This window comes from Schistocerca cancellata, chromosome 1 (genome assembly GCF_023864275.1).
Source record: "Schistocerca cancellata isolate TAMUIC-IGC-003103 chromosome 1, iqSchCanc2.1, whole genome shotgun sequence".
Taxonomy (NCBI): Eukaryota; Metazoa; Arthropoda; class Insecta; order Orthoptera; family Acrididae; genus Schistocerca; species Schistocerca cancellata.
The window spans coordinates 26,237,876-26,260,321 of record NC_064626.1 but is presented as its reverse complement, the minus strand read 5'-3'; the positions used below and the strand labels follow the sequence as shown (position 1 = coordinate 26,260,321).

At 42.3% G+C, this 22,446-nt stretch overlaps 1 protein-coding gene across 2 annotated transcripts in view; it reads right to left on the bottom strand.

Annotated features, from left to right (window-relative positions):
• Positions 1 to 20,756, bottom strand: part of LOC126164812 (methionine synthase reductase-like) — a 93,840-nt gene extending 73,084 nt beyond the window's left edge. Inside the window, exons 1-2 of one of the 2 annotated variants that reach the window (XM_049920269.1) lie at positions 20,298 to 20,756; positions 13,782 to 13,925 (exon numbers count right to left, since the gene is read on the bottom strand). In XM_049920269.1, coding sequence (XP_049776226.1) covers positions 13,782 to 13,925; positions 20,298 to 20,411 — 258 coding nt within the window. In that variant the 5' untranslated portion in view covers positions 20,412 to 20,756. Of the gene's footprint in view, positions 1 to 7,524; positions 7,697 to 13,781; positions 13,926 to 20,297 lie in introns of those variants that run through there. The other variant, XM_049920270.1, reaches the window with a different exon arrangement.
• Between the last annotated feature and the right edge of the window lie 1,690 nt (positions 20,757 to 22,446).

Below are 22,446 nucleotides of genomic sequence, written 5' to 3'. Positions count from 1 at the left end.
ATCTCAAGTATGTCATCACGTGAAGGAAGTGGACGTTAGTATATTTACTTTGCACTTAAATCGTCATCCAAAGCCTTTAGAACTTGTTGGACGAGGAACGCACACAGAGGGGCTGTCAGTCATACTGTGCACTCCAGTCGGCCACCTCAGCACCCCCTCTCAGGACCCGCCTGTTGAAATGTGTGTCCACACTAGAGATGGGCAAAACTGTTCTTTTCAGAGATCGGATCAGAACTGTTCACTCCCTGAAATGAATTAGCTCTTTTTCATGACTCACCACTCATTTACAATAGAAAATAAATGGAAGGCACATTGCCCTTTTAACTTGGTTTATTCCAGTACTATACCTGTATTTTGATCTTATTTGATCCTATTTTGAAGTAACACAGATAATGAGTAAGAATTTTGTATTGTTTATTGAAATTTCCACGATATGACAAAGTTTTTGATTACTGATTTATTTTGCACTATCGTGGTTTTTTGGGTGATCGGAAAATGTTGTAACTTGAAATTTACATTAACAATATAGTTGGCTACAATGTATTAAAATTTCATTAACCTCGTACAAATACATCGCAAGCCATATTTTTTAAAGTGAACGTTTCCTTCCAAAGACGCCTAAAATCGCAAAATCCGTACCAGAATAAGAAAAAAAATATAAATTTGACTGTAAAACGAAAGTGCTGCATATAGCCTTACGCAGAATAAAACAAGGAAAATATTGGTGTATCACATTTTGCGATACGTTTATCGGTTCGCTCGTAATTAAAGCGTAAATTCGAGTGTCCATAATAAAAATCCTATAGTAAGAGGAGTCGTCAGGAACCTAATCTGATCAGTTTAAACAAATAAAAATAAAATAAAAACAATTGATGTATACATAACATAATAATGTAATATACATAGCAGTATTATTACGAAGAACAATATCCAGTAGGGACGAACTCCGATGCAGAGGCGCTGAGTCGAGCAGGTCGAACCGCGAGCTGTATTACTGCGTGAGCTGAGACCGCAGAGACCAGAGTGACACCTGAGTCGCTTTGCTCGACGCTCTGGCTAGAGTCGAGACGGTGGAGTGAGCGTTGAGCGGGCGAGTTCCGAGGGTGGGGGGAGCGGTGAACTCACCCGCTCCGAGACAAATCATCCATTCCCTTGCGAGCAGGTTGTTGCAAGTAGTTCCTATGTTATCCGCTAGGTGGCTCTCTGTCCTGTTGCTCGCATCAACTGCCCAGAGGGCAGGACGTGCGACTGAAACGATCGCCGACAGAGTGCGATGCGAAGTTAAGCTGCGCCAGACACTCACTGCACGCAGCAGAGGACGCACAGAGACGGCACGGCATATGTGAAACACAAAATCCAATGGGGCACTGCACAATGCAGGCAGCCAAGGCAGAAGCAGGGCAGAGGCCGGCGCTGGCTGTGTTGTGTGGCGTGCACTGTGCTGTGACCAGCAGAGGCGCTGCTGATATGCTCTCTCTCTCTCTCTCTCTCTCTCTCTCTCTCTCTCTCTCTCTCTGCCGTGGGAAACGTTTGGAGCTACCGTTCTTTTTTTCTGAATCACTGATTGTTCAATCCTTTGAAAGATTCAACTCTATGAATTAGTTCAAGAGCGGATCCCCCACCTCTAGTCCACACTGGCACGTGCCCATCCTCACCATTGTCGAACAGCTATCTGTGTCGCCACCACAGTGTCACCCCTCATACGACTGACAGCTCCTTCTTGTGGTTGCTATGATTTTAACACGGCCAGTGCCGGATCCCGTGCAGTGCTGAGCTGGTATCGTGTGTACCTGTTAAGCAAATTAGTCAAGCTGCAAATTTCTTCCTGCTTCTTTAATAACACTTTCCCAGTACGAAGACATCGACAACAGAATTTCGGTGTTCGTGCATTCCATATAGTGGTCTGTACTGAGACAATGCTTGACTACTGCAGACTTCCCTGGTCAGTCCAGACGTGTGTGTTGCCGATATTCGACACACCTGTCCTCCACAGTATGACAAGTTCGTCCAATATACATCCTGCAGCTACAGGGAATCTTATAAACACCAGGCCTTCTTAAACAAAGGTCATCTTTCACCGAACCTTTTTATGGAAGATTTCTAGGAGAGAGCACTCCAGTCTGTGGATTTGAAACCTACATGCTTTTGGGGATATGTGAATGAGACGTTTGTCATCTGGGCCAATGGCACTGTGTCATTAGATTCATTTTTGCAACACCTAAATTCTCTTCACTGAAACATCAATTTCACAATGAGGATGGAGAAAACAGGTGCAGAGAAAAGAGGATGGCAGCTCGGATCACGGTGTGTACCGTAAACCGACATGCCTAGACATACACTTACAGGTTACCAACTGTCACCATCCTGCACGATGAGGTGGCACGCTCAGGATGTTGTTACACAGAACATGAGCCGTATTAGATTCTGACAGCTCATCTACTAGCTACGCCACCTTTGTACTGTATTTTCAGAAAATGGATATTCTGAACAGGAGATTTGCCGTATCTTACATCTGGCGCATGCTAGAGAAAGTGAGAAACTGGAAGAAATTGATGAACAAAGAGGAATGGTTGTTTTGCCATAGTCTGACAATGTTTCTTTGAAAATAGAAATATTATTGGAAAAATATAAAGTTAAATGCATCTCTCATCCACCAACGAAACTCAGAGCTCTTTTAGGCTCAGTGAAAGATGATCTTTGTTTAAGAAGGCCTGGTGTTTACAAGATACCTTGTAGCTGCAGGATGTATATTGGACAAACTTGCTGCACTGTGGAGGACAGATGTGTCGAACATCGGCGAAACATGTGCCTGGACCGGTCAGAGATGTCTGCAGTGATCAAGCATTGTCTCAGTACAGGACACTGTGTGGAATACACGAACACCGAAATTCTGTTGAAATGAAATGGCTATATGCAATATGGGAGTTAACATCTGAGGTCATCAGTCTCCTAGACTTACAACTACTTAAACCTAACTAACCTAAGGACATCACACACATCCATGCCCGAGGCAGGATTCGAACCTGCAACCGTAGCAGCTGCGTGTTTCTGGATTGAAGCGCCTAGAACTGCTCGGCCACAGCAAGCGCCATGAAATTCTGTCATTGACATTTTCGTACTGGGACAGCGTTATTAAAGAAGCAGGTGGAAATTCGAAGCTTGACTAATTTGCTTGACAAGGACATGGGATACCAGCTCAGCAGTGTTGGGATTGAGCCCTGGCCATGTTAAAATCACAGTGAACACACAAAGAACTGTTACTTGTACTGGGGACGACGCTGCAGTCGCGACATAGATATCTGGCTGACAATGGCGAGGGCAGGCACATGCCAGTGTGGACACACACACTCCTGGAAATGGAAAAAAGAACACATTGACACCGGTGTGTCAGACCCACCATACTTGCTCCGGACACTGCGAGAGGGCTGTACAAGCAATGATCACACGCACGGCACAGCGGACACACCAGGAACCGCGGTGTTGGCCGCCGAATGGCGCTAGCTGCGCAGCATTTGTGCACCGCCGCCGTCAGTGTCAGCCAGTTTGCCGTGGCATACGGACCTCCATCGCAGTCTTTAACACTGGTAGCATGCCGCGACAGCGTGGACGTGAACCGTATGTGCAGTTGACGGACTTTGAGCGAGGGCATATAGTGGGCATGCGGGAGGCCGGGTGGACGTACCGCCGAATTGCTCAACACGTGGGGCGTGAGGTCTCCATAGTACATCGATGTTGTCGCCAGTGGTCGGCGGAAGGTGCACGTGCCCGTCGACCTGGGACCAGACCGCAGCGACGCACGGATGCACGCCAAGACCGTAGGATCCTACGCAGTGCCGTAGGGGACCCCACCGCCACTTCCCAGCAAGTTAGGGACACTGTTGCTCCTGGGGTATCGGCGAGGACCATTCGCAACCGTCTCCATGAAGCTGGGCTACGGTCCCGCACACCGTTAGGCCGTCTTCCGCTCACACCCCAACATCGTGCAGCCCGCCTCCAGTGGTGTCGCGACAGGCGTGAATGGAGGGATGAATGGAGACGTGTCATCTTCAGCGATGAGAGTCGCTTCTGCCTTGGTGCCAATGATGGTCGTATGCGTGTTTGGCGCCGTGCAGGTGGGCGCCACAATCAGGACTGCATACGACCGAGGCACACAGGGCCAACACCCGGCATCATGGTGTGGGGAGCGATCTCCTACACTGGCCGTACACCACTGGTGATCGTCGAGGGGACACTGAATAGTGCACGGTACATCCAAACCGTCATCGAACCCATCGTTCTACCATTCCTAGACCGGCAAGGGAACTTGCTGTTCCAACAGGACAATGCACGTCCGCATGTATCCCGTGCCACCCAACGTGCTCTAGAAGGTGTAAGTCAACTACCCTGGCCAGCAAGATCTCCGGATCTGTCCCCCATTGAGCATGTTTGGGACTGGATGAAGCATCGTCTCACGCGGTCTGCACGTCCAGCACGAACGCTGGTCCAACTGAGGCGCCAGGTGGAAATGGCATGGCAAGCCGTTCCACAGGACTACATCCAGCATCTCTACGATCGTCTCCATGGGAGAATAGCAGCCTGCATTGCTGCGAAAGGTGGATATACACTGTACTAGTGCCGACATTGTGCATGCTCTGTTGCCTGTGTCTATGTGCCTGTGGTTCTGTCAGTGTGATCATGTGATGTATCTGACCCCAGGAATGTGTCAATAAAGTTTCCCCTTCCTGGGACAATGAATTCACGGTGTTCTTATTTCAATTTCCAGGAGTGTATATCGGCAGACAGCTCCTGACAGGGGGCACTGAGGTGGCCGACTGGAGCGCACAGTATGACTGACAGCGTGCGCTCATCATCTGACAAGTGGCACAGCTGTCTCTCTCACTACTGATCTGCATATTTACACTATTGGTCACCAACATTTGGTGTGTTCATGGGTCACAGCCTGAGCAGTGAGTTTGCTGCAGCTGAAAATGTCGGTCAGCTGTGCTGATGAAATATTGTGGAATTATCACAATGACATCTGACATCTTGCCCATGAATCATTATTAATTGTTGAAAGGGTGACATTATTTCTGTGACAGTATATTTGTCGAGGAGAGTATTTACTTTAACCACCAATGGAAAAATTTAGATGGAGACAGTAAAGTGATATGGAAAAGAATGGGTTTCTGGTGATATAAATAAATGGTAATATCAATAGCAGCAGAAAATGGTGTGGGGAGTAGGAATTTTTATGGAAATGAAGGCACGGCAAAGTATAAGATACTGTGGACAGGTCAGTGACAGGATTATTCTCTTTAGAATGAACGGCAAACAAATGACAATAACAGTTCAGTTACATACGGTGGGCATCTTCAAACTGGACCACAAAATATCTACAACATGACTGATGTAGGATTGACCCTTGCTATAGAATATCTCAGGAGATGCTGGAAATGGCCACTACTGATGTCGATGATTGCTACACTTAATTTATCGAGCTGCGAGATATGTACAGCAGCTCTTCCAGAGTGATAGTGGCAATAGTGTTTTAAATGTTCTGCTGTACCTCTTCCAGTGTGTGAGGATTATTTGAGTATAATTTGCCCCACAGTTGAAAATCACAGGGAGAGAGAACAGGTAATTAATGTGGCCTGGAGGTAGCACTGTATCTGCTGACTGTCCTCTCCTCACCGAACACCTTACACACTCGGCACAGGGTTGTTCAGGTGGTGTGTGTTGTTAACCCACCTTGCAGGAAACATCCATTCAACCATTCATCTTCTGTGAGTTGATCCACATATGGATCAAGCAGTTCTTGACATAACAGTTAGCATTAACAGTTGGAGAAAGAATCGTCTTCCAATACAGACACCAGGCGCTGTCCACCAAATACCAATCTTGAAATTATGCAACTGATCTTCAAAGCACTGATAGAGACTTTCTGACATACAATGACACTCGTTATGCATGTTCATATATCTTGATATTCCAAACCGTGCCTCATCTGGGGAAGTGAAAAACTGGCTATTCAAAATTCCTCATTCCACTTTGCTCAGAAACCACAGGCACAACTCAACACACAAAACTGTCTGCACACTTTAACTCGTAACTCGTGCACAACAGTAAATTCGTAAGTATACAGATGCAGGTCCTTGACATGATGATCTCTTAATTCAAATGCAAACAAACAAACAGTGTTGAAATTTTGTCAGACTTCGTTCCAGGCTTTCCTCCAATTAAGCAATGTTTTCTGGTGTTCATCACTAAACTGCCCATTTTGTACCATTCTGTCACTAAATTTTGGACTACAAACTTTGCTGGACATTTTATCAAAATACTTCTAGGCTTAAACTCTCAAGCAAACAGTTCTGCACTCATTTTGCACAAATTGTGCATTGACAATGAACATGCACTGTTTTATCACTAGCACCATTTTGTGCTGTATTCGACTGGTCACTACACACATCACCTCCTCTTACCCCTTCAGACGTAATCACACAGTGAAGTACTCGACGCAGGGTGTATACGTGTGTGTGTGGGGCGGGAGGGGGGGGGGGGGGGGGGGTACGGCACGCAGACAGCGATCACCACCTATCGTTAAGTCTCAATTCTGTGTCAGCCTTATAAATATGTTCTGGGCCAGTTTTATTTTGCACGTTTAGTAGGTGCTGTCGAGATGAGCAGTTATGTGTCAATATGGGATCAACATTAGGGACAAGAGAAGAGTTCAGCAATAAATGTCAAGTAATCACAGAGAATACACAACTCAAAAATCACAAAAGGGGGAGGTATACTTGCAAAACGCTTGGAGGTGGGGGTAGATTTTCGATGTATTACATTATGTCAGACATAGATACCAAAACTGGATATCGAATTTTAAGGCAGTGTCAATAAACAGAGTAGAATGCTCCAAATATTTAGCTGTACATACTTATGAAGAAAGATGGAAGAAGCACATTACTGAGCAGATCAAATGATTAAGTTTAGCTACGTTTTCTCTTCATATAATTCCTACTCTTGGAAACAATCATATCAATCTACTGACATATTTTGAATATTTCCACTCAACATGTGCTAAGGAATAATTTTCTTGGGTAGCTCATCACTAGGAAAGAAAGTATTGATCGCACAAAATTCAGCAGTAAGAATAATGTATGGTGTTCCTGCAATCGTCATGTAGGTGTCTTTTCAAGAAGCTAGGTATTTTAACTGAACCATCACAATACTTATATTCTCTAACGAAATTCATCATAGATGATTCATCACCATTTGAGAAGAATAGTCATGTCCATACCTACATGACATGACATTTGTTACCTGTTACTGAAGTTGACAGTGGCTCAGAGCAAAAAGTTTTGACCAATTTGCCCAATACCACAGAATGTCTGACAGGTAAGAAAATAATATTTAAATCTAACTTGAAATCATTTATCCCACACAACTCTTCCTATTCTGTGGATAAAATTTTATTTGAAAATCAGTAGTCCGTAAAACAAAACAAAAAATTCTAGTTTTGAAATGTGACAATCTTTTTGTAGTGCCTACCTGTGACTCAGTATCTCTGCTGTATGGCGAGTAACAACTACACTTTTTTAATATTGTTACATTCCATCCTGGGTTTTCCATCATAGATACTCAATATTTTTTGACCAGCTCTTCGATAACCAGCTTCTCCTTGTTCTGATTTTTATAGTCGGAATTATTAACTTTCCATAAATATGATAAATATGATGCCACATGTAACTCTTGAGTCACCTGCAACACTTTCACTGTTGGCCACATCTTGATAAGCAATGTTTAACAACACGAAAAACAAAAATAATAAAGAAGCGACTAAACATTTTCCAGATTCCAAGAGAACAGCTGGAGGCCATGTCTACCAACACGTCCACACATTGTCTACAAATTGTCTCATGTCTCCCATTTCAAATCAGATTCCAAAGTTCTGAGGTTTTGTTGCAATAGCTTGTCTACAAGACATGAAATGTCTCTCAATTGTCTATATATAAAATCACTCTATTGCCTATAGACACCATCTAGATGTAAAAAACATTCGACTTTGTATTTAACTGAATTAACTGAATTTAACTGAATACCTTCTCATCATTGTTGAGGGCTGCAAATATTTGTTTTTAGGTAAATTTGAGATAGATCCTCAAGAGAGTGGGTTTGGTTGCTACAGACAAATGTGTGGTCCATGTTACCATGTGTCAGTTTCACAGGTTTTACACTCTAAAAAGAAACTGACGAGCCTTATGAGTAGCCTACGGTATATAGAGCATGTAACAAGAGAAGATAGTCCATGTGACGTCACGAACTGAGTGCAGAGCCATGGGATAATTCCTATGCTTCCAGCCCAGGATTCATGCAGTCTGGAAGCTTTTAGCAATAATGTGAGGACCATCGCCTGTATGTGAGCTTTTCTTGAGGTGAATTTGTTTTACATGTGTGTGTCTTCATATTAGGGAGCAGTCCACAAACTGATGGAGATAAGAGGTAAACACAAATAATCGTTCCTTAATCATGAGTACTTGCATACTTGTTGTCTACCGGGCTGCACTGTAAATTATAGGACAAACAATGAGAAAATGCAATAAATGTAAAGCAATTATTGTTAGTGCTGATGTGTTCACCGCAAGCACCATTAACAGTGGGGTTAATTTATACTTAACCTGTGCCGAGGTGCCTTAAAGCAACCATCTGATTTTATGTTTCAAATTATTGTTGAAGGATAACAATTGTTTTCAGACACTTTCTTTTAAAAGTATTGTTTCTAAGCAGCATAAATCACAGAGAAGTGCTCAAACAACTTCTAAAAATTACAGATGACTGTTATCGCTTTTCAAAGACATGCACTTGTGGTAAAGACACGAAAAAAAATAATTTCAAAAACATGTCACTTTCTGGGAAAGATGTTCACGAACAATTATTCTAAAATAATGAACATCCACCTTGTAACCAACAACGAATGTAAGTTACTTAAATTTTCCAAATGCAAGCAGACTGATGAGTGTTTTCTTTTCAATTTTTTTGAGTGTTTGCTTTGTTTGTCCACACGATATAAAAATAGTATTTTTGACATCAGATGAAGTTCAACTATTGCACATTGCACAAATGCTCGAAAATAAAGTAAATTTTTTAAGTAACTGGCTTTGAGCTAAGTTTCACCAATATTGCTGAAAGTGGTTATAATTTCAATTCCCCTTTCTCAGTTCTTTACACCTGTAATGTAATCTGCTCGAGATATATAATTTACGACGGTTTACACATTTGCACCGAAACTTCCAACTGGCAATGGCACCGTGAACTGCTAATGCCACTGCGCTTGAGGTCGTGTACAGCAGTTGGGCTGTGACGTCACCGGGGGCAGTCGCAGACTTCGGCTGAGAGCCAGGACACACATTTCTCATACTGACTGTGCCCACCAATGACCCTGTTGCAGACGTGTCTATCAGGGCTGCCTACTGGCTCTTCTGCCCACAGCCCCATCAAAACTCTAGCTTCTTTAGTTTTCAACCAACCAAGCTAGATCAGTGGTGCCCACTCTCATGTAAACATGCAACGTGCACATGTCGCGTCTGCATTTTATAACTCTTCGACGTTCCGTTGAGAGCTGTACCCTCTCAGTAGTTTGCCAATGGATGCTGCTTCCTCAATTTTTTCTTCAATACGTTCGGTGAAGATCGATGATTTTGTACTTAGGACTCGTCAATAGTTCAAGTACAAACTAGGTTCGGACAGGAGTATTTCTCACGTTTCTGTTGAAATTATTCCCCGCCCGTTCCACAGCCAGGGAAGGGCATGCCTTCAGGTCATACACTACTACACCGAACCATTTCATCGTGTCCGGTGAGATCACCGGGGACGTGCGGCTCGTGATGTGCGAAAGTCTGTTGCGGATTGTTTACTGCAGTGCCAAACACTTTGGCAAGAAACTCTCCCCCCTGTGTGCAAAACGACCACAGTGACCACTGCCTGGAGTCCCCATTCTCCAGATCTGACAGGCACGTACTTCTCAGCACGCATCAAATGTTGCAGGTCTGGCCTGACAGCAGATTCCCTACGTTTTTGGGAGGAGAGTAGGGCGGGGGGGGGGGGTTGCTTCAACTGAAATGTAGACCCCGGAATGCAATGGTTACAGTGTTAGGCTATGGGAGCCTAATACAACCACTCACACAAGAGATGCTCCACACAGAATTGCACAGTGGGTGGAATGTGTGCTGTGATGGGTTGACCTCTCTCGCTCTCGCCACTGCAAAACTTTGGGGGGGGGGGGGGGGGGAGTTGGTGGGAGGGGGAATGGAGATCAAATCCCTTCTGGGGACCAAAATATATTTCCTGAAAAAGTGTGGGAAGGATGGGAAAAAAGTAAACATAAGCAACCATGCTCAGTTTCCAAGAGGAAAGCCAGGCTGTCAACATGAAAGCTGTTCTATAGGACATGTCAGAGAGAAAGTGCAGTCAGAGAATAGGATTGCACCGTAGGAAAGGAAGGAGTACTGGAGTGGGCTCCCAATGCTTGCCACACACATACCCACAAAAGTGCTGTGGGCCACTGGGAACAGGGCTGCCTTTTTATTATGAGGTGGAGCCCCTCCACGCCCACACCAGCATGATGGCCAACTCTAAAGGTCTACTGCCATCTGCGCATAAGGGTTTGTTGTCACTAAAGTGAGATGTCGCAGGATGTGGGTACTGCGATGTTTGCATACATCTCGTTAAGGTTAACCATTTGCAACGCAGTGCGTTGCCTTACGCTCTCTTCTGTGCCATGTCGTCAGTGACTCGGCACAGCTCCATCAGGCTGGTGCCGAACGGCGGCAGCTCGCTGTCGGTCGGCGTGGCACAGTTCTGCCACAGCTGGTCCTCGAGCAGCTCTGCTTGCTCGGCGTACTGCATCGCAGTATCATTGGAGAGCTGCAGGCAGTTCTCTCACACATGCGCAATGTAGGCCGCCCCTTTTGACTTCTCGGTCTCTCGCAGAGGCTGCCCCCACGGCGGTCGACGTTGCTGCCGATACCGTTGGCGTGGCGGTTGTCTTCTTTGCACCCTTCCCTGCAGAGCTGCTGGGGTTGCCGGCGGGGCAGGCACCCGAACGCCCTTCTGCGAATTTGCAGGAGCGTTCACAGGGGTTCGAACACCTTCTGCTGGACGCAGGCCTCGGGCAAGGCCTCTTCCTTCTCAGGAGCCACGGCGACTGTGAAGGCAGCCCTCTCTGCTGCCACGATAGCTTTGAGGGCTGCTGTGGCTTTCTCCACGTCGGTGCTGATGTCCACGCCGCTGCTCTTCTCTGAGGTGCTATCTGCATCCCGACTGACCTCCTCCGGGTGGTCGTACCCGGTCTCAGCGGGGGGAGCTGCTTCTCTGCTATCCTCAGCTGCGCTCGCTGTCGACGTCATCGTATCTTCTGCTGTGTCCCGTGTCCGTACGGCTGCGGCCACCTCGCCACTTTCGGCGTGACTGTGGCTCGAAAAAGCCGAGCAGCCGTGCGGGCTGCAACACGGGGAGCAAGTAGGCAAAGCTTCTTTGCCGCGGTTGCAGGGGCAGCTGTCGTGCTTGCCAGAGCACTCGACGCACTGCGCCGCGTTGCGGCAGTACTTCGCAATGTGGCCCTCGCCCTGGCACTCGAAGCACTGGGGCTGAGGGTCCGTGACGGTCGGGAGAGCCTCTGTGGTAACTGGGAAGCCCAGCAGCTTCCGCAAGCCGAAGAAGTTGCTCTCGCCGTCGGCCGTTTGCACAGTCGCGGCACCCTCTTCTTGTTCGTCCGGTTGTGCAACCTCGCAGTTGCGTTACCGAACCCAGCTCACAGCATCCCTCCCCAGACCACTGTCTCATCGCAGCACCGAGGCAAATCCTTAGGAGTGCCTCGGTCCTCTTCTTCCTTCCATCGGAAGGCGCCTTCTCACACGAAGGCGGCGCGTCGACGATACGGGCAGCCACAGCACTCCCGATCACCCTGTGGTTGGCCAGGTTTGCTGCCAGAATGCAGATCAGCAAGTCTGTGCTGACAGACTCGTAGACCACCCAGTTTTTGGCACAATTCATCATCAAGTTGAACAGCGCTGTCCACCTGCCTCTGCACTTGACGTACAGAGGAGGAACAGGCTCAGACTCTGTCTTCTGAGGTCTTCCTTGCTCGGTCGGCAGACTCGGTGAGTTGCACAACCGAAGGCCCCCTCGTGGCAGCACGTTTCTTCTGCGCATTCTTCTTTCCCGTGCTGTGGGGCGCAGAACACGACATTTTGCTGATATTGTGAAAACAACATGCAAAAATTTGCTTTTTGCGGCACCCACAGAGCTTCTTTTGGAGTTCTCCTCGGCCGAGTAAGCGTTGCGCACAGCGGCATCGGTGCGCCCTCCTTGCTGGCTCAGGCCTAACTGCCAGGACAGGGGAGTTAGAAATACAGTATGAGAAAAGGAAGTAGTACCGGAAGGGCTTGGGGCTTTGTGTAGTAATGACAGAGGACATTAATTAATATGTGTTAAATGTGAAATGGTTGTCTGAATATCGAGGCTGGTGTGCTGCTCTACATTAACACGATGCTCCCAACACATTGCAGTGCAATATGACACGGATGGCAAGCAGCCTCGATCAAATGCTGCTGGAAAGAGTGATCGTTTTTAAAGTTTGACAGCCATCACCAATAAACACCTTCGAACTGAATATCACAAGACAGTAATTTAAGATTGCTCTATCAATTATGCACACATTTATTATCCTATTCTGTATTATAATTATCATTGGGGACATAACTTTTCCAATATGTACCAAGGTGTTTCACACTGTGCCCAGCAAAATTTACAATTATTCTTTGAATAACCAACTACTAGGTTTTTTTAGTTACAGGAAACTGAATATTCAATTGTGTCTACTGAAAGTTGAAATATCAGTAGTACTCAAATGACATATACAACCATAGTTTGTTTTATGATTGCAGTCAGATGCAACAGACACAGAAAAGGAAGAGAACTATTTCATATTACACAGTGCTCATCAGTATTCTACTTCAGAGGTTATAAAAATTTATTCTGAAGTGAAGAAGAAACTTATGTTTTGCTGTGGATGTGCCTAGTTCCAAAAACTTCAGTATTGCAGTGTTTCATATCTCCCACAGCCAGCAGTGGGGTAATTCCATTGGAGTCAACTAATGATTGTAGTTATTTACATTACACCTGCCCAAACTGCTGTATACCAAAGGCAACGAGGTGTGAGGCGGTTGGTATCTCTTGCTGTATAAGCACTCTCTCACTTTATGTGAAAGTAAGATACTGTGAATTTAGTGGCACCTTTGCTATACTTCTGTACGTAGTATGGTCAAACTGTGTTTGGCCGGCCGCGGTGGTCTAGCGGTTCTAGGCGCTCAGTCCGGAACTGCGCGACTGCTACGGTCGCAGGTTCGAATCCTGCCTCGGGCATGGATGTGTGTGATGTCCTTAGGTTAGTTAGGTTTAAATAGTTCTAAGTTCTAGGGGACTGATGACCACAGATGTTAAGTCCCATAGTGCTCAGAGCCATTTGAACCATTTGAAACTGTCTTTGTTTGTATATATGCAGAGATATGAATTGGTGTCACTTTCATATTGCAGCTGTTTCTGAAGCTGAAAGGTTTTCATATTTTAGGTGTAGAGTCATCCAGCTGCTTTCATCAAAAAATATTGGTTTTGGTATTATCTTTTATGCACCAGAGGGTATCAAATGGTCTTCACACATACGATGCACAACACTAACAGACAGGAAATAAATTGAAATAGGAAACCTATAACAGTATATCAGCATCTTCTAATTAGATTCTAAGACTTACTTTTATGTCAAGTGACATCTCAATGATCTGTTTAACATCTTCACCCGTTGACAATACTCTGGCATCTATTACTCTTGACATATAGATAGGACTCGCTGCTAATGGCATTTCACAAGCATTTTGGATCTTCTGGTTCATCAATTCCTAAAAACAGTCACAAAATAACAAATCACCCCCTTAATATTAAAATAGAATCAAAATATCTTGTGTATGTGCTGGTGTCCCCTCCCCCTTCTCTCTGTAAATTAATGGCCACCACAGTAAGGTTGATGCTAACCAGTACACAAATTTTAGTAAATTACTAGAAATGCAAGGCAAGAATTATATGATAACATTAATACAGAAACACAGGCAAGGAAAGCAAGAAGGATACATATTACATTATTACTTGTTCCGTACATCATGAATACACCATTCTGTAATAATGTCAGTTTAACGTAAGTTTTCTTTACACAATATAGTTAATTTTTTTTCCCCAGTTACTACTTCATATTGAAAATTTCATTTCTTTAGCATAAGGACTTGCCATTCAGAAACATTTTTAAATGCTGGTTCGCTATCTGTCAGACTTTGAATGGCATCTAGTAAATGACCAAAGACTTTTATAGCAGTGTAATTCACCCCTTTCTGTGCCTAAGTCAAATTTAACCCAGAATAGTGAAGATCATCCTTTCTTCTAGTGTTATACTTATGCACATTGCTATTATTTTTGAACTGGGATGAGTTATTAATAACAAATTTCATAAGTGAATATATGTATTGTGAAGGTACTGTGAATATCCCTAGTTACTTCAATAGATATCTGCAAGGTGATCTTGAGTGGGCTCCAGCTATAATTCTTATTACACTCTTTTGTACAATGAATACTTTTTTCCTTACTGATGAATTACCACAGAATATGACCCTATCTGAAAGCAGTGATCGAATATGGGCATAGTTGGCTAATTTGTTGATATGTTTATGACCAAAAATTGCAATAACCCTGATAGCATATGTAGCAGAACTCAAATGTTTCAGCAGATCATCAATGTGTTTCTTCTAATTCAATTTCTCATCAATACTACACCCAGAAATTTCTATTATTCTTCCTTACCAACAGACTTCTGTTCAGAGTCTATAGTTATCAATGGTGTTATGACATTTACTGTACAGAGCTATAAGACTGTGTGTTTTCAAAATTTAGTGAGAGTTCATTCACAGAGAACCACTTAATAATTTTCCGAAAGACATTACTCACAAATTCCTCAGGTAATTATTGTTTGTTGGGTGTGATAACTATACTTGCATCATCAACAAAAAGAACTAGTTTTGCACCTTCGTAAATATAAAGTGGCATGTCATTGATGTATATTAAGAACAATAAGTGACCCAAGACTGAACCCTGTAGGGTACCACTCTTGATACCTCCTCAGATGGTGGACCTTGCCGATTTTTGCAGATTATCTGTTCTGATAATTTCAACCTTCTGCATTCTTCCTGGTAAATATGAATTAAACGCTATCACTCATACCGCAATACTTAATCTTGCAAGTAAGAATTTCGTTGTACACCTCAACAAATCTGATAAATGACTTTCAAATAATGACAGGTAACACAACTTTTTAATTCGGAGGAGGTTTGAAATGAAACTAAAGTGAAAAGATCATAACACTTTTATCTTTACTGCACACAAGTATGGCATAACAGCAAATGTAAAATGACAACTTTTAAAAGACAATGGAAATTTCAGGAGAGCCTCAGAATATGCTAGTCCAAACAGAACTCGTGTTAGAACAGAAAATAATGTATTCAGATGCTTTCTGTTCATTTTATACATCAAGCGGTGCGAAGTAAATAGGGCATACACATGTTGCAAATGAGAGGAGTGGCATGCAGAGCACAAGGAGCCAGAATAATAGAGCTGACCCTAAAAGCTTCTGAGTCCATTCTCATTCCTCCACCAAGGATTACACTGAGTATCTGCATGTAAGATGGTCTACCATATCCACACATGGTGGATTGTATAAAAACTCTGAACAACTGGAGGACAAAAGAGTGGCCTTTCAACAATGCCTTGTAACCAAACACACAGTTTTATATGCTTTGAGGGTTTGTTCTTTCAGCATGTCAGCTACCAAGTTAGTTATCGAAAATGAAGCCCAAACACCTTACAGTATGCCATTTTCATGGGACTGTGCTGCTTGTTTCATTTTTATCGTAATTTGTGTTTGTGTTATCAGTTTGGTTGTTTACAATCATCTACCACAATAAACTAACAAACAAAATAGATAACATACTGCCAGTGATTTTTTCCTTTGTGGTGGGAATGGAACAATGTGCACTCAGCCTTGTGAGACTCACTGAGGAGCCATTTGAATGAGAAGTTATGGTTCTGAGGTTTGGAAAGCTGACAGTGACTGGGCTAGTAATGTAGTGACACAATGCCCCTCAATACTGCATCCAAATTATGGCATACTGCAGAAGATGGAACGGTGGCCGGTAGGTATCATTTGGTCTGCTGGGTCCAACTGCAGAATTACTTGCTTGCTTACTTATTACTTACACAGGAACATCAAAAGCCAAGCACAATAGAAAAGCATATGAGCATAATGAAAAATCAGTTAACACAGACATATCCTTACACTTTAATAAAACTTCTGCATACACAGAGCAGCATCACACAGAAAAAGAGCTGCTTAATCACCACATAAACAATGGAAACCAAATACCAAACAAAATCACTGATCACATCAGACCAACTGAATTAATTTTTTTAAAGAAAGTACTCTCTCTCTCTCTCATGCACTACTGATTTGCATTTTCCCTCCGCCTCCCCCTTCTCCACCTCATAACTATTCCACTCACCCTACCCCAACTTCCTTTACATTTACTGTTCACCATTTTGTAATCATCTTTTCATCTTTAAACATCCCCAACTCTTTCCCATACTATCCCTTTATCTTACTCACATAATTAAACACATATCAACATAAATAAGAAATGACATCCTACACGCATATAACAAGCATTGCTAATGAGAATTTTTTTTTAAGTGAGCTCCAATTTCAGCAGGTTGATCAGCCAACAGTACAAACACAAAATGCAAAGAATAGTCTGATGATCAAAGCATTATCAACACCTTCTTAATAACATCTTGGTGCACCTTAAGAATGCAGTAGAACAGGATTTGTACATGGCATGGATTCTACAAAGCCTCGGTGGGCTTCTGTGAGATCTGTAGCACCAAAATTCTTGTAAATTACTGGACACCAGTTTGCGAGTTCAGCATCAGGCTTGTCAAACCACTGTAGCATGATTCTGGCCTCATAATGAGAACAGTTATTCTGCAGGAAGATGCAGTCACTATATGGGAAGATACTGAGTATGAAGGGATGCAGGTGGTGTGCAATAATGTTTGTGTAGTCCATAGCTGTCACAGTGCCTTCAATTACTACACCAAGTCACACAGAATCCCAGACAAGTGCCCCCTTACGATAATAATACCCCCACCAGGTGTGTCGTGGTGCGTGCACATTTTGAGCAGCCGTACACCCGGATCGTGCCGTACCCAGACACCTTTAACCTGGTGTAATGAGAAACACAATTTTCCGCCCAGCCGACATGTTTTCATTTATCCACAGTCCTGTCTCACTCATCCCGTGCCCACTGCAATTACAACTGACAATGTCGTCAAGTCAACATGTGCACCAAAAGTTATGCTCTGCAAAACTTGTGACTGCACCGGGATTGTACTCTGTCATCAGATCTGCCACAGTTATCTGTCTGTACACAGTGGGTAAGCCTCCAACTTCTACATTCTGTGATGCTTCTCTTGGAGCATTTTATTTTTTGAGTGTAGTACATAAGTTTTGCTTTTTTTTTTGACAGGCTGGACAATTTTACAATACTGTTGGTAATGGAGTTTCAGACCTTGACAATGCTTCCATCAGTTCTGTTCTTGTTATATATAAATGACCTTCCACATTACACTGAAGCAGAAATTGAGCTTTTTCCTGATGATAAAATCAGAGTGCAACAATAGAGTGAGCAATAAACGAAATACACAAAAATTAGGGTTTCTAACATTCCAAGCTTTCCATTTCCTGTGACATACAATGTTCCACCAATATGATGCATGGATTTCTGAGAAATGTGCCTGGAGTCTGTAGCAGAGGACTGGAGACATACACTCACAAGTCCTCACATTTATTAAATCCTCATTCATGGGTATGCAGCATTTGGCATAACCTGAAGGGCACATGCACCTTTTGAAATCCCCCTCCCTTTCCGAACATATGCAGGTCTGTAAGGCAAATACGCTAACAAAAGCAGATGTATCTATATGTACACTGTTCCAATGATTATTTTCTATGTGAGTGTATCCACAAATCAACAGTTCAAAGGTAAGAACAACCACTTTGCCAAGAAACTGGGTGCAATTTTTGTTAAGGAATAAGCATACTGCATTACATGCTTCTCTGGAGTTAAAAGTAGAGTTTTGAAGGCTGTATTTCAAAGAATACCAACTGCCATTAGCCTCTGCGTTATAAAATGTTTGATGAACACAAAGGAAAATCAACATAACCATAAACTGCAGCAGAATGGTAATGAACATTACACACCCAATAAGAGTAGACCAACATCCCAGCTGCCTTAGTCAAGAAAACCCACGACAGTCACAAACACCTGGGTTTACAATTATTTATCGTGTTGCCAACAAAGATATACAGTGCGACAATTCATTCAGAAGCACCATACAAAACTGGCTTTAGAAATATGCATTTTATTCATTAGAAGAATTTAAAAAAATATATCCAAAAGATGATCTTGAATACTGACGTCGTTTAATTTTTGTTCTTTGTATGCATGTAATGTTTGTCTCCAAGGAAATTAGATTGTAATAATAACTGCCTAATGCATCTCCCCATAGCACTTATTATCCTATCTCATAATGTGCATTCATATTCAAACAATGGAAACTTCACATTGGAACATCAACAACATATGAAAACATAGATCGCTACTTACCATCAAGATGACATGTTAACTTGCAGGCAGGAAGAATTAAAAGACTAACACACACCATTCATTCACACAATCTAGCACACGACTGCCAACTCTGGCAGCTTGGACCAGACCTGGTCCGTGCTGCTGGAGTTGGCAGTCGTGTGCTTGTTCATTTGCACCATGAATCATAATGCAGTGGTACGAGTCATTTTACATACTCCTCACAACTTAACCCTTAACTCACGAGGTGTGGTCTCTCAGACCGCGTGAAAATTTTCGAACTCCACCAAGGCCAGTTGTGGTGGAATGGTTCCGAGGTCAGTTGTGATGGAATGCTTCTATACTCCCCGTACCCTCCTTAAATTGCCAAGCCTACGATGTTTTGTCGTTGGTTGTGCTATTGCCTTCTGTGCTTAATGTTGACACATGTTATTGATAGGTGTGAACTACGTACATGATTCCTTCTGTACGGTACCCTATAGCTCAACATGTGTTCGGATGAATGTGAGTTTTAACTTTTCGAGTTTGATGAAATTGTCAGTCGGTCTATTGAGGGAGGTGTCAGTGATACGGATGAAGAAATAACTGAAAAAGACGACGATTTGACATTAGCCTGTGATCACAGTCCTGTTATCGAACAAGAGTAACATCTGGAGGAAGAACTTCAAGAAAGTTGTGGTGGTGATCTGTCTGCTTCTTCAATGAAATACTTTATGTGTCTGTTAAAACTGAATGTGTTCTGAGTGGTGATAAGAAAAATGTAGTTCCCAGGAATTAATGTCAATTTGACAAACTTTCTTTTTGTACCTATTGGGTGGAACTTTTATGTGCAAATTTAAACCCTGGAGTTTAAATTTATTCGGAAATTTGTTTGCTACAGAGATTATATAACTTTTCAGACTGTAAAATTCAGTCTCTAACAGTCCATTTATGTGTACTATTTGAAAGAACCACACAAAATTATGTGCTTTTGTGTAAATAGTAAAATTCTGTGGGCTTTGTTTATTGCAATAAAATAAACTAGGAGCATTTAAACAACACTTAGGCTACATAACTGTAAAAATAAATGTCACATACCATAAATTAAAAATTTCATTTTGCCTTAAATCTCGATTTAAACATAGGACTCCCAGAGACCCCATCTCGTGGTATTTTTTTTTATAGAAAAGCCACCTTGTGAGTTAAGGGTTGATAATTAAATATGGCTACATAACGAACACTTTTAATGTTTTTAATATCTACAGATATAATAGAAATGAGGATTTCCACTGCTTTTATATGCTTAAACGTGGATAATAACTAAATAAATATCGTGTAACTTGGTGAAAACTTGATCAAGAACAATCACTTAATTTTTATTCATAACTGGCAAGTTAAGGCTTCATGAGCACACAAGAGATAATAATGTTACATAGTGACAGGAAAACTATAAATTCATTGTACTACTAACACATACTCAAAAGTATATACCTACAAAACCAAATTATGTTTGCCAATGTCATTGATGTGTACTATGTGCTATATACTGACCATTTCATTCTCCAGAAATTCGATTCCAAGATAATCAGGTGGTTCTTTTGGAAGTTGCAACTTCACATTGCTAATAGTGTCATTAACAGTTCTTAAGATATTAATGTCAGTCATGGTATGGCTATGAACGAAACAATACAGAATACAATAACTAATCGTGCACAGCGTAATTAACAAGTGGGATTATCGTCTGCTCTCAATGATTAAATAAACATGTTGTCACATGTCCAGATAATGACACCCAAGAGCCACTAATGTGAGCAAATGCCGTCTAATGCAGCGAAATTACACGCGCGATCAACGAAACAGGCTATAGTTTGCTTTAAATGTAACTATTTAAAAAATAATTGTCAATTCAAAATCATTGTTGACATGTTACGCCACGTGCCTTTATTTACAAACATTTTACTCTGTGACTACTCGTTTCAGTGTTATACTTTCACGTTAACGAAAGGATCGATAGATCGCCACAAAATATCGATGTTACCAATGTACCAACCAAGACCACCTACAATTACTGATTTGCGTATCGCGACCCGCAGGTCGCGATGCTTAATGCCGTTGGCACACGAAACGAGTTAGCTAACGTTGACGTGCGCCCTACGAGTTTCGTGACGTCACTCCTGCTATTTCAGTTTGAGACCCCATTTCGTCACGAAAAACATAGGTTCTGCGATATTTCGGAATAGAAAATTGCAAGAGCCTTCTAGATAATATTTTCATTGACAAGAATAGAGTCAACAGTGCTAGTGTGAGCAAAGTAATTTATGGCCTGTCTGACCATGATGGACAGCTTCTGAAAGTAAATAACATCAGTTTGTGCAATAAAATCTCCCACACCTATAGGTCCTATAGATGTATAAACACTGAAACTGTGTCTGCCTTTAACGACTATTTGTCACAGATAGATTGGGAGCCAGTGTACAGCACATCAGATGTTAATGATAAATTTAACCTTTTTTTAAATGAATTTATATCTGTATTTGAAATGGCTTTCCCAAAAAAAACTGTCAGAAAGAACAATGAGGTTTCTTCCAGTAAACCATGGATTACTGGAGGTATAAAAATTTCTTGCAGGAATAAGAGGGAGTTACATGCCTCACTAAGAGTATCAAATGATCCCCTTGAAAGGTCTCATTTTAAGTTATATTGTAAAATTTTAAAAAGGGTGATAAACAAATCCAAGAGCCTGTATATTAAGTCTGAAATTGATAAATCTGAGAACAAAATAAAAGCAGTTTGGAATGTTATAAAGAGAGAGTGTGGCAAGAGTAACAAGAATGTTATTACCACAGAGATAAGCTATAAGGATGAGGTTATTCATAATCCTGTAACAGTTTCCAACATATTCAACAATCACTTCATAACTGCAGCAGAACAAGTAGGTTGTAACGGTTCCTTAAATGCTGCTACGCATTTATTACACAGAGCTAACCCTAACACGTATGACCCAATTTGTATTGCCCCAGTTACTATTACTGAAGTTAAAAATACCATCAAGGCCTTAAAAAATAAAAATTCCACTGGTATTGACAACATTTCACCAAAAATACTGAAGCATTGTAGTGACCACATATGTCAAGTCCTGTGTCACATTTTTAATGAGTCTATCCAGCAAGGTGTTGTCCCAGAGAGATTAAAGCTTGCCGTTGTGAAACCACTTTTCAAGAAGGGTGACAAAACTAATTTATCTAACTACCGTCCAATATCACTACTAAGTAGTTTCTCAAAAGTATTAGAGAAACTAATGTATACAAGAATTGTAGAACATCTTAACAGCCACAACATACTCAACAGAAACCAGTTTGGTTTCCAAAAAGGTAGATCAACTGAGCAGGCTATTTTTTCTCTCACAAATGAAATTTTAGAGTCAATAAATAATAAAATGTCACCTATTGGAATTTTTTGTGACTTGTCTAAGGCCTTTGACTGTGTGGACCACAACATTCTCTTACATAAGGCTAATTTTTATGGCTTGCGAGGTAGCATTGGTAGATGGATAGAATCATATCTGCAAAACAGAAAACAGAAGGTGATAATTAATGGTGCCAATGACAGTCCCATTTCTTCTGATTGGGGCACATTAAAGTGTGGTGTGCCTCAGGGGTCCATCCTAGGACCTTTGCTTTTCCTTATCTTCATCAATGAT